Source organism: Carcharodon carcharias, chromosome 18 (assembly GCF_017639515.1).
Source record: "Carcharodon carcharias isolate sCarCar2 chromosome 18, sCarCar2.pri, whole genome shotgun sequence".
In the NCBI taxonomy this organism is placed as follows: Eukaryota; Metazoa; Chordata; class Chondrichthyes; order Lamniformes; family Lamnidae; genus Carcharodon; species Carcharodon carcharias.
The window spans coordinates 7,790,317-7,803,166 of NC_054484.1; the positions used below are offsets into that span (position 1 = coordinate 7,790,317).

At 41.4% G+C, this 12,850-nt stretch overlaps 1 protein-coding gene across 4 annotated transcripts in view; it reads left to right on the forward strand.

Moving 5' to 3' along the window:
- gbe1b (glucan (1,4-alpha-), branching enzyme 1b) overlaps positions 1–12,850 on the forward strand; it is a 600,154-nt gene that overhangs the window by 414,334 nt on the left and 172,970 nt on the right. For all 4 annotated transcript variants that reach the window (XM_041211102.1, XM_041211103.1, XM_041211105.1 and 1 more), the window contains exon 12: positions 2,965–3,136. In XM_041211102.1, the coding sequence (XP_041067036.1) occupies positions 2,965–3,136 (172 nt within the window). The remainder of the gene's footprint in view (positions 1–2,964; positions 3,137–12,850) is intronic.

A 12,850-nucleotide genomic window follows, 5' to 3' on the forward strand; every position in this document is an offset into this window, starting at 1 on the left:
ACTAATGTCATATCGCCTGACTGCACCCCATTTCAGCTTACCTGCTACTGAAACCCTCATCCATGACTATCCCAATGCACTCTTGGCTTGTCTCCCACATTGTACTCTCTGTAAATTTGAGGTCATCCAAAACTCTGCTTCCCTTGTCCTAATTCAGACCAAATCACGTTCACCCATCACCCCTTGTTTACTGACCTACATTGTGTCTCAGTCCGCAATGCCTTTGATTTTAAAATTCTCATGCTTATTTTCAAATCCATCCCTGGCCTTACTCCTCCCTATCTCTGTTACTTCCTCCAGCTCCACCGCCCTCCAATTCTTCCCATTCTGGCCTCCTGTGCATCCCCAATTTTCATCGCTCCACTGTTGGCGACTGTGCCTTCACCTGCCTCGGCCCTAAGCTCTGGAATTCCCTCCCAAAACCTCTCCGCCTTTCCTCCCTCTCGTCCTTTAAGAGGCTCCTTAAAACTTACCCCTTGGATTACATGCCTATATATTCAGCAGAGAAACAAATTAGATAACAATGAATCACACAGCCCTGCTTGTCCACTTTATGGAAATTGTGATTCCATATGCAGTTGCTGTATATTACTTGTTGGGCACATGTAAAATTATTTACTCGAACACCGTTTCCATTATATATTTCAGCTACTGTAGGACAATTCACTGCAATGGCCTTGGTATGTCTTGTAAGAACATGGCTGCCAAGCTTTTTTGAAGATTTGTCTAGACCTTAAGTTTTGATTTTTAGTTTTCCTTTTGTAAGTTAGATTTTAGCATTCAAGTTGATATAATTTAACCAGTAATGATTGGCTGAGAATGTTGTAACAACTGTGCTTAAATTTGAAATCCTATCAACTCCCTCAGTAGACAAATCTTATGAAAAAGACTGATAAACCTGATGGCTCACCAACCATGTTAAAATGCTATTAGCTGCTCTGAAGGACAATGAAAAGCTCACATCTTTAATGCTGTTTCACTTTTCTGAGCATTATTTTACCCATAAACAGTCGCAGATCCGCAAAAAACAAATGGTATTCTGTAACATCGTTTTTTCGTGTTTGTTTGGAGATCTTGGACTCCAGTGGCTTCATGCCAACTTTTGTTCACTAATTGCTGCAGTGGAGTTGAGAAAGACTTGCTTTTATCTAGCACCTTTCACAACCACTAGATGTCCCAAAGCACTTTACAGTCAATGAAATAGCAGTGCCTTCGGATGGTTTACTAAGCTAAAGGCACTATATAAATGCAAGTTGTTCTATACTGCGTTAACTGACCTCAGTTGCAGAGGTAGTTTAAAAGCTATCATTGCACTTAGTATCCCTGAGCTTTGCAAGGGGGAAGAAAATCAGCCAGGATTTTCACTCCTGATCCCTACCTATGATGCATGCTGGAAAGCATCGCATGAAATCAGGATTTTGTCAGGAAGGTATAATTTTCATAATGTTGTGTGTGTGTGTGTGTGTCTCTTAATTGAATTATCTGGCCTGAAGGCTTTGATGTAAGAGAAACTACGTTTGAAATGCTAAATCAGTAAACATGGGTGAAGTTTTAGAATGTGAGGTGTAAAGGAACATTTGCATTTTTAAATAAACCAGAGTTGTTTGAATTCAAAAAAGGGGGTGCCAGGAGAAGTTAAGAAACAGTGTGTTTATTTTTCCCAAAGATTACTAGTAAAATTAGTATTATGCTATATTTTTACTATTAGAGAGGTAAAATCCAAAGTCATAGTGAAACAATGGGAATTTGCATTCAAAGGGGAAAATATGTATAAAGAAGAGAAGGCATTTTAAGATCTAACACAAGTGTGAAAAGTCTCCAGCATCTAAGCCTAAAGCTGCTGTCTACAAGGAACCAAAGCTGAAAAAAACTCACTTTGAATTAGACTGTTCAAGGTATCGTGTTACTTTGCCTGGGTCTTTTAAAATCTGTGTATCTTACTGTTGCCTTAACAGAGCTGAAACTGGGAGTTAGATTAATTAGGGGATCTAGAATTTATTATAGTAGTAATTTGTGGACATATGTATGGGTTTACAATCTTTTCTTTTGTTATTACATGTTTAATTTAGTTTTGTAAAACCCTCTCAGCCTCGGTGGCCTTTTACTGAATTCAAAGCCTCCTTCTCAAAATAAATACAAATTGCAAATAGTTGTGGCAGCTACTTCTAGTTTCCCTCTGGGATTTGAGTAACTTGGCATTTACCATCGGCCTGCCATAACAATTTGGGTTGCCTATGATGAATCGCCGTCACATGAGGAAGGTCTCTAAGAGGAGTGTGTATTGTGCCTGTGGAAGTGTAGACCAGCAAGAATCACAAACCTTTTGAAAGTAGGGCAAAAGAACAGAACTTCGCATTTGGCCCTGTACAACCTGGCATGTCCAACCAGGAAGTGTTGTGGAACCTGAATACATAATAACTTGTCAAGTTGATTACTATTTGATAGAATTATACAGGAGGAGGCTGTTTGGCCCATTGTGTCTGTACTGGCTCTTTGAAAGAACATTCCAATTAGTCCCACTCCCCTTTTTCTCCATAACTCTACACCTATTTCCTTTACACGTATTCATCCAATTCCCTTTTGAAAGTTACAATTGAATCTACTTATTTGCTCTTTCAGACAGCACATTTCAGATCACAACACCTTGCTATGTATAAAGATTTCTCCCTATCTTCCCACTGGTTCTTTTGGCAATTACCTTAAATCTGTGACCTCTGGCTACTGATCCTCCTGCTACTGGAAACAATTTTTTTCTATTTACTAGTAATAATTTTGAACAACTGCCCTTAACCATCTCTGCTATAAAGAGAACAACCCAAGCTTCCGTTTGGTGTATCCTGTGTTGAAGTATAATTTGTGATTTATTGAAGTGAATTCAGCAAAGTTTTCCGTGTTACCTCTTTACAAGCGCACCTGAATGCATGGGTATTCTGGCACTCCATTCATTTAGATTTTCTTACACAGGCCCTTGTTGGGGACAAGACCTTAGCATTTTGGCTGATGGATGCAGAGATGTATACGAATATGAGCATTCTGTCTCCCCTCACGCCAGTGGTAGACCGAGGCATACAGTTACACAAAATGATCCGTCTCATCACACATGCTCTGGGAGGAGAAGGATACCTGAATTTCATTGGTAAGTCTGCTGTGGTGCCTATGAATAAGTAAGAGTAAAACAGTGTTGTTTGGCCTAACCACCAAAGATGGAATATTCTTTGTTTTTGTTGCTTTGGCATCAGCTGCAACTCAATGGGTAACATTCTCACATCCAAATCAGAAAATTGTGGGTTCAAGTCCAACTCCAGAGGTTTGAACTTAAAAACCAGGGCCAACAATCCTGGTGAGGTGCTGCATTACCAAATAGTACTGATTGATTGCAGCACTGAGGGAGTACTGCGCTGATGGAGGGTCAGTACTGAGGGAGCACTGCACTGTCAGATGGTCAGCACTGAGGGAGCGCTGCGCTGTTGGAGGGTCAGTACTGAGGGAGCGCTGCACTGTTGGAGGGTCAGTACTGAGGGAGTGCTGCGCTGTCAGAGGGTCAGTACTGAGGGAGTGCTGCACTGTCAGAGGGTCAGCACTGAGGGAGCGCTGCGCTGTTGGAGGGTCAGTACTGAGGGAGCACTGCACTGTTGGAGGGTCAGGATTGAGGGAGTGCTGCGCTGTCAGAGGGCTAGTACTGAGGGAGTGCTGCACTTTCAGAGGGGCAGTACTTAGAGTTCCTCAATGTTGTTTTAAATCAAGTGCAGCGCTCCCTCAGTACTGACCCTCTGACAGTGCAGCACTCCCTCAGTTCTGACCCTCTGACAGTGCAATGCTCCCTCAATACTGACCCTCCGGCAGCGCAATGGTCCCTCAGTACTGACCTTCCGGCAGCGCAACGCTCCCTCAGTACTTACCCTCCGACAGCGCAGCACTCCCTCAGTGCTGCAATCAATCAGTACTGAGGGGGCGCTGCACTGTCGGAGGGTCAGTACTGAGGGGGCGCTGCACTGTCGGAGGGTCAGTACTGAGGGAGTGCTGCACTGTCAGTGGGGCAGTACTTAGTTTCTCAAGGTTGTTTTAAATCAATCTCGGTTACTCAAGGTTGTTAACTGCTGTGATGGAGCTGTCAGTTTTTCATAGTGGGATATTGCGTGACTGACTTTCATTATTCAGACCTTGTGACTACATTGGTTGCAAATTAGGGTGGGACTTTACTTTACAAAAAGTTGCTGTGAAAATTGTGAAAGAACAAATTAAACATGTTCCAGACTTCCTCCAATTATTTAGTTTAACGGTCAGATTCTGCTTGGTGTGAGACACACACAAGTTAAAGGCCTCAGTTGAAAATCTTGAACTGATTAGCACATTCAGCAACAACACACAGTCATGGGGTTGAAGTCATTTTAGAATTTTAGTGGTAATAGAGCAGAAATGAATCAACTATAATTAAATGAATCAACGAATCACAGATGAGTACTTAAACTAGGCAGTAAAGGAAGAAAAGGATAGGTGGGATTTTAATCTGTTTTAATAGTGTTGATTGAGCTCTCTAGTGTGTGTTTTGTACTTAAGGAAATTATGCTTGTGTCATATAAAGATGCAGGCAGACAAATATTTCTCGATTTAATGCAGTTACAAGCCTTTCCAACCCCACCAGTCATTCACAAGATACTTTAGCGATGTTGGTTATTCTGGCCTTAAAGCAAAGTAGGAGAGACTGCAGTAAAGCCCGGAGCAGTGTCCAGAAGACAGTGTGCAAATGGATCTCCCAGAAGAACAACTTGCAACGAAAGTTGTTATTTATTCAGCACCTTCAACATGGTAAAGTGTTCCAAAGCACCTCACAAGAGACATAACCAGACAAAAGTGGATGCTGATCTAAAGTGGTAGGTAGTAGGAGAGGACAAACAATGGTTTGATCAATGAAGTGGGTTTTACCCAACGGCTTGAAAGGAAGAATAGGAAAAATCAGAGGATTTAGTAAGCAAATTCCAGTGACAATTAAATTTTGCCCTGGGATCATTGTCGCTATAAGTTTTCTTGCCACCAATGTTAGGCTGACTGGCCTGTAATTGCAAGGTTCATCTCTCTTCTCCTATTCTCTGAACAGAGATGTAACATTTTCTGTCCTCTGGCTGTCACTCCCAAATCCAAGGGGGAATTGAAAAATTGTGGTCTGAGGCTATTGCTACCTTTAACTTAGCTCATTACCAAAGATGCATCCCATCTGGACTGAATGACTTCACTACTTTGAGCGTTGAAATCTTTCAAGCACTTCCTCTTTATCAGTTTAAATCCTATTCAATTTCTCTCCTGTTTCCTCCTTTACTGTGATATTGGCAGTACCCTTTTTTGTGAAGACCGATGTAAAGTACTCATTTGGTAGGTCAGCCACACCCTTGATCTCCAGAAGAGGACTTCCCTAATGCTTTTCTTAAACAAAAACAGAAAATAATGGAAAAACTCAGCAGCTCTAACAGCATCTGTGGAGAGAAAGACAGAGTTAACGTTTCGAGTCTGTATAACTCTTCTTCAGATGCTTGCCTTGACTGACTTGAATGTGTTTCCTTTAACAGTGAAAGTTCTTTGGCAGTACTGTGCAGAACCACAGCTGTTTGGAGAAGATCTATTAGAACTTGAATTGTAAAATGTGGGGAATATACTTCCTGCGGACCTGGCCACAATACAGCCTGACTGTAACATACAGTTCACAGTGAAATTGAGAAACCATACATACTGGTGCCAAGATTCATCTTTCATGTTGCTGCTCAAGACAGTTTTCTGGAAAGGACTCTACTACATTGTTAATCTACTTTGATGGCAGTCTGTTTGGGGAAAGACTGATTTAGCTTAAAGCATTTTTTTGTCTTGAATTTTGTATTCAACTGAAGTGTTGGGGAATGAAAAATTTCAGTCACGTGGCATCAGTGTCAAACACACTGAAGTCAGCCAAGATTTCTGTACCTTGTCTGAAAATTGTGCCTTCACCCTTGAGTTGGAACAGTACCCAATCCACGTCATAATTTGTTTAAATAGGATTTAAAAGACTAGGCTTGACTCAACATTATTTCCAAACAGTGCTCCTGGTTAATCTCGCTTTTTTCAAACATGTCGCTGCTCTACAATTCCATGTGCGCTTCTCTGCAAGCTCTCTGTTTGGATGCGGATTTTGCTGTGTGTGTAGAACCGAGACTGGCTTGACCAGAATCATAAGTGACGTACTGGCATGCTGGTGGTTACCATTGACCAGAAACTTTCCTGAATCAGCCACTTAATGACTGTGACTTTGAGTAGGTCAGAGGCTATATATTCTATGATAAGACTCACCCCCACCCCCACCCCCTGACCAATGTTGCTGTGTGTGGCTGGCTTGTTGCACTGTGGAATTCCTTTAAGATTGACACAGTCCAAATGTGCGCATCTTAAAATAGACATTGCCATGTGTGGCCAGTTTTATCCCTGCACAGCCACACACCAACACAACTTAAGAGGAAACATTGCCCCGGACTCTCCAAAGCCTTCCACTGTACAAGGCACAAGTCAGGAGTGTGATGGAATACCCTCCACTTGCCTGGCTGAGTGCAGCTCCAACAGCACTCAAGAAAGTCGACATCATCCAGGACAAAGCAGTCTGCTGAATTGGCATCCCATCTGCCACCTTAAACATTCGCTCCCTCCACTGCCAACACACCGTAGCAGCAGCGCGTACCATCTACAAGATGCAATGCAGCAACCCAAAAAGGCTCCTTTGACAGTTCCTTCCAAACACGTGACCTCTATCACCTAGAAGAATAAGGGTAGCAGACACATGAGAACATCACCACTGCAAGTTCCCCTCCAAGTCACACACCATCCTGACTGGAAATGTACAGTATCACCATTTGTTCATCACCACAATGATGATGATTTGCGGGAACAAAACTGAAGAGGGTTGAGAGAAAGAAAGATCCCAGTGTTATTCAGCAAAATCATGATCTATGCTGAAAAACCATAACTTAAGTTAATAGGGCACTAGGCTGCATCAATAGAACTGTTCAGCATAAATCAAAGAACACCAATTTAATACTGTGCAGGTTGCTGTCCCCAGGTTTGGTTTCCCCCACATGTGTGTTATACTTGAAGATGAGGTGCAAGTGTGGTAACAGAATGGGGTGGAGGTTGACAGAGAAAAGAAGTGTTTAGTCCCGATGCTGCAGTCATTGTGATGTGGGGCAGGTTTGATGGACCAGCTGGTCTTTTCCTGCCCATCAATTTTGTGTCCCGAGTTATATGGAATGACTAGAAAAGCTGGGATTGTTCTCCGAACAAAGAAGGTTAAAGGGAGATTTATTAGGGATGTTTCAAATTGAGAAATTTCGATAGACCTGATAAGGAGAAATTGTTTCCACTGACAAGTGAGCAGGTAACCAGACAAAGAACAGAATTAAAATAATTGGCAAAAAACCTAGAGGGAAAATGAGAAATTTTATTCACACAGGGTTGTTTAGATCTGATGAAGGGTCATACGGACTGGAAACGTTAACTGTATCCCTCTCTGCAGATGCTATCAGACCTGCTGAGTTTTTCCAGATATTTTTGTTTTTGTTCTAGATTTCCAGCATCTGCAGTATTTTGCTTTTATCTTATTGTTTAGAGCTAGAACGTACACACTATCTGGAAGGACAGGGGAAGCAGATCTCAGAGGAACTTTCAAAAGGAAACTTTACTTTAAGAGTACTAACTTGCAGAGTTATGGGGCAAAAGCCGTGGTATGGAACTAAATTGGACAACTCTTTCAAATAGCTGCCACAGGCATGACAGTTCAAATGGCCTCCATCTGAGCTGTAAGATTCTGTGATTCTGTCTGTGATCATAGGTGCTCAATCATGCATGTTAAATATCACCAAAGCAAATGGTGTGTGGGTTCCATTATGGGTGAGGCATGTTGTTAGCTTTGTTTCCTCCTCCAGTTCAACAGCCCTCCAAGGTAGCTGCTCTCCTCCAATTCTTGCCTGTTGCCAATTTCCATCAGCCCACCATTGGTGGCTATGCCCCGGGTTCCGAAATTCCCTCCTTAAAACTTCTGCCTCTCACACTTCCTTTACGATGTCCTTAAAATCTACCTCTTTATCATCTATCCTGCGTCTATATGGTTTGGGGTCAAATTTTGCCTGCTTTACGTTCCTGTGAAGCTCTTTGTGATATTTTAATACATTAAAGGTGCTATATTAATGCAAGGTGCATCTTCCTCCCCGCTTTGTTCTGTTAAGTCCGATTAAGGAATTTGTTTGTCTTCCAGCTTCAAGTTCTGTTGAAGGGTCTGCACCTGGTGTGTTAACTTATCTTTCCTTTGAGATATTTCTACACTATGCATTGCCAGTGTTTTGTGGTTTTGCGTGGTTTTCCTGTTCTCTTCTGATTCTACTGGGAGATCGAGTTTGCTACCCAGTGAGCGGGAGTACTGGTCTTTCTGTTTTAGTTCCCATTTCATCCCTGTTTTGGGAAAGACAGTAGGTGAGGACACTGTGGATGCCCAAACTATAATCTTCCCTCGATTTAGGAACCCTTCCTTTAGCTTGGAACACTGTGCATGCCACTCTTGTATTTAAGAACGGTGAAAGGGAAACCAGGGAATTCTAGACCAGTTAGACTAACATTTGTTGGGAAATCACTAGAATCTATTGTGAAGAAGTGATTTTTCAGCTTAACACAGAGATCCAGCATGGATTTGTAAAGGGTATGAAGTACTTGATGAACCTAATAGTGGTGGACAGGGGTCTGTTGTGGAAATTATTTATATGGATTTCCAGAAACAATTTGATAAATTCACTCAAGAACCTGTTAGTTAATGTTGAAGCTCATGGAATTGAAGGCATAATATTGACCTGGTTAGAGAATTGATTGAGTGGCAGGGACAAAGTGGAGGGATAATGGGCAGGTACTCTATCTGGCAGGATGTGACTAGTATTATCCCGTAAGGATCTATATTGGGCCTCATCTATTCACTGTACTTATTAAAGACTTGTAGGTGCTGGGATACAAGGACACATATCCAAATTTCCCAATGACGCAAAAAGAGGTGGCCTTATAAAAATTGTGGATGGAAGCATAAAATAACATAGAGATGTTGATGGATTAACTGGGAGCAATGGTGGTATTGTGGAAATGTCACTGATTAGTAATCCAGAGGCCCAGGCTAATTCTTCCATTCATAAAGCCTAGAATTTGAAGCTAATTTCAGTAATGATGGCCATGAAACTATCATCGATTGTTGTAAAAACCCACCTAAGTTCATTAATGTTCTTTAGGGAAGGAAATCTGCCACCTCACCTGGTCTGGTCTACATGTGACTGCAGACTTTCAGCAATGTAGTTGACTCTTAACTGCCCTCTGAAATGGCCTAGCAAGCCACTCAGTTCAAGGGCAATTCGGTATGCGTAACAAATAGCTGGCCTGGGCAGCAACACCCAAATTCCAATAAAGAACAAGAAAAAGCTAAATGAACGAGAGTGTGGCAAATGGATTTCAGCGTCAGTAAATATAATCCATTTTGGACTTAAAGAATAGAACAGGAAAAGCTAGAAACTGTGGAGGCCAGAGAGACTTGGAACTCTAGGTCTATTAAAATATAACAAAAAGGTACAGAAAATAATCAAAAAAGCTAAGCCTTTATATCTAGAGGACTAGAATACGAGGGGGTAGAGGTCATACTTCAGCTTTACAAAGTCCTGGGTAGACCACATTTGGAGAATTTTGAGCAGTTCTGTGCACTTTAGGAAGGTTATATTGACCTCGGAGGAAGTGCAGTGTTAATTTACCAAAATGATACTTGTACTCCGAGTTACATTACGAGTAGAGATTACACAAACTGAGTTGTATTCCGTGGAATTTAGAAAGTTAATCAGTGATTTCACCAAAGTAGTATTACAAGTTATTGAGCAGAATAAGTAATGTAAATAAGGAGAAACTGTTTCTGCTGATTAGCAAGTTTAGCTCTAGAGGTTATGGTCTAAAAATTAGAGCCAGACCTTTCAGAAGTGAAATTACGGATATCTCTACACAAAAAACAGGGGTAGGAGTTTGGGACACCCTAGCACAAAAGAACTTAATGCCAGATCAGTTGTTAATTTAAAAAAAAATATAGATTTATATTAACCAAAGCTGTTAAGAGATATGGTGCAAAGATGGGTATGTAGAGGTAGATCACAGTCTATTCCACCGTTCAAGGAAATCTTCAGGGGCTAAATGGCATCCTCCTATTCCTAAGTTCCTTTAACAGGCATAGCAGAAGTGGATGCTTTGGCTCCGACTAATGTGCTTTTATGAAATGTATACAAGGTGTTCAGAATCTGAATTTGTCCCCTTGAGGTCAAATGTTTTTATGGATTTCCATTATTTTTACATTTAGCTGTGGTGTGTGCTCTTTAAATTGCAGTTATAAGTATAATCCATTTGTTTAAAAGAAAACAAGAACCTGCGTTTCTACAACGTGTTTATTGACCTTCGATGCCCCAAGGTGAAATAGTTTTTGAAGTGTAATTGTTGTTGCAATGTAGGAAACGCAGCAGCAATTTTGAGCACAGCAAGCTCCCACAAACCAAATAAGGACCAAATAATCTATTTTTTGTGATGTTGATTGAGGGAAAAATATTAGCTAATAATTTCCCGAACACAGTGAAGTGAATGGATGCAATTTACCTACAAAATCTGACTCCATTGGGCAGAAAACCCACTAGGTGGTTGGAAACAGCTTTCTCCAGAAAGCTCTCCTTCTCTTCTGCAGAATAATGCCATGGGAACATATGTCCCCATCTAAGAGGGACATTATTTTAAGGTCTCATAAGAAAGATGGCATCTTCGACAGCACATCACTCCCTCAGTACTGCACTGGAGTGTCAACCTGGACTATGTGCTCCAAGCCTGTGGAGTTGGACTTGAATCAATGACTTTAGCAGATAAAGAAGAGAAACCTGGCCCTGGAAAATAGAAGTCATGATCTGGCATGGACTCAATGAGATGAACAACCTCCTCCTGTGCCATAATGACTCTATAGCTCTGTTCTTTGTCCAGGCCTCATGACACACAGTTGATTTCTTAAGATGCTGTTTCCAACCACCTAGATGGTTTTCTGCCTAATGGAGCCAGATTTTGTCGGTAAATTGCATCCATTCACTTCACTGTGTTTGGGAAATTATTTAATACTACTTTCCCCCTGCTTCAATACCTTTTAGTTAATGCAGACCCCTTCACCAACAATAACTTGCATTCATTTAGCACCCTCAGCTAGTGAAGCACACCAAAATGTTTTCAAACAGTATTTGACGTTGAGTCACATAAGCTGATGTTAGTACAGGTGACCAAAAGCTTGGTCAAAGATGTAGCTTTTAAGGAGCATCTTGAAGGAGGAAAGAGAGAGAGACTCAGAGAGGCAAAAGTGGGTGACTGAAGCCAGAGTTCTTTCTGACTCGTGAAGCAAAGGCTTTTCATTCAACCCAGCCTAACTATGCCAGTGTTTATGCTCTACACAAGCTTCTACACACCCTATCTCATCTCACCCTATCAACATATCCTTCTATTCCTCTCACCCTTAATTAACCTCTATACTGTACTATTCACTTTACCATTCCCTGTAGTAATGAGTTCGACTTTCTCACCATTCCCTGGATAAAAGAGTTTCTTCTGAATCCCCTAGTGTATTTATTAGTGATTATCTTATATTGATGGCCTCTAGTTATGGATCCCCCCACAGTCCTTCCCTTTTGAAAGGAAAAGGGTTAAAATGTCTTTTAACCTGGTTTGGCAGCTCATCATTAGTATTTGGAGGCTGAGACCAGCTCTGGCCACTGTGCATGTATCATGGCTTGCTGCTCAGTGACTTATACACTTAAGGGACAGGTATGACTGACTCCTTGTCAGAGTGTCAGTGAGAACAGTCGCCTCCTTAGGTAAAGGTTACACCATAGAAATAGGCCATTCATTCCAACCAATCTATGCCCCACATGAGCCTCCTCCCTACTTCATCTCACCTCTCAGCATCTTTTCATCTACCTATACCTAGCTTCGACTAAAGGCATCTATAGTAATTGCATCTACCACACCTTACGGCAGTGAGTTCTGCATTTTCACCACTCTGGGTGAAGAGGTTTCTCCCGAATTCCCTATTGGATTTATTATTTACTTATATTGAAAGTCAGTTTATATCCCACAAAGCTGAATAGATAGGTCCACTTACTTTAGGAGTAGAGATGGGGGCAGCTGTGACACCCATTACAGTTGCACACCCTGCAGTCACTTCTCTAACTTGGGATATCTGTGAAGCATGTTCATCAAAGTAACTCATTGACCAGCTACCAGTGCCAATGTGAGACACTCCACAAGTTTACAAACCCCACCCTTTCTCCCTTTTTCTAATGTAAGGGTTCCACTCAAACAGTGAAATCCAATGACATCATCAGGGGCACTGGCTTAAAAGTTGCTGCTGAGGGTGGACAAAGCTGAATTGACATCATGTAAAGATAGTCAACAGGCATAACAGTTTGCTGTTGGGAACAAAAATTTTAAAAATGCTGGAAATACTTACACAAAGCAGCAAAGCTTCAAGTACACTGCAGATGAAAAGTCACAACCTGAAATATTAATTCTGTTTCTCTCCACAGATGCTGCCTTACCTGCTGAGTATTTCTAGCATTTTTATTTCAGCTTTCCAGAATCTGCAATCTTTTGCATTTGTATTGTTTTGTTACCAGAGCTGTGTCTAGTAATTGAACTTTACTGGCAGACAGCCAGTTCCCCCAGTGGTGCCATTGCAATACTCATTGTTTAGAAGGTACAGCCTTGAATAAAGCAAAAGTATATTTATTGATCTAATTTTCATGTAACTGTTTTT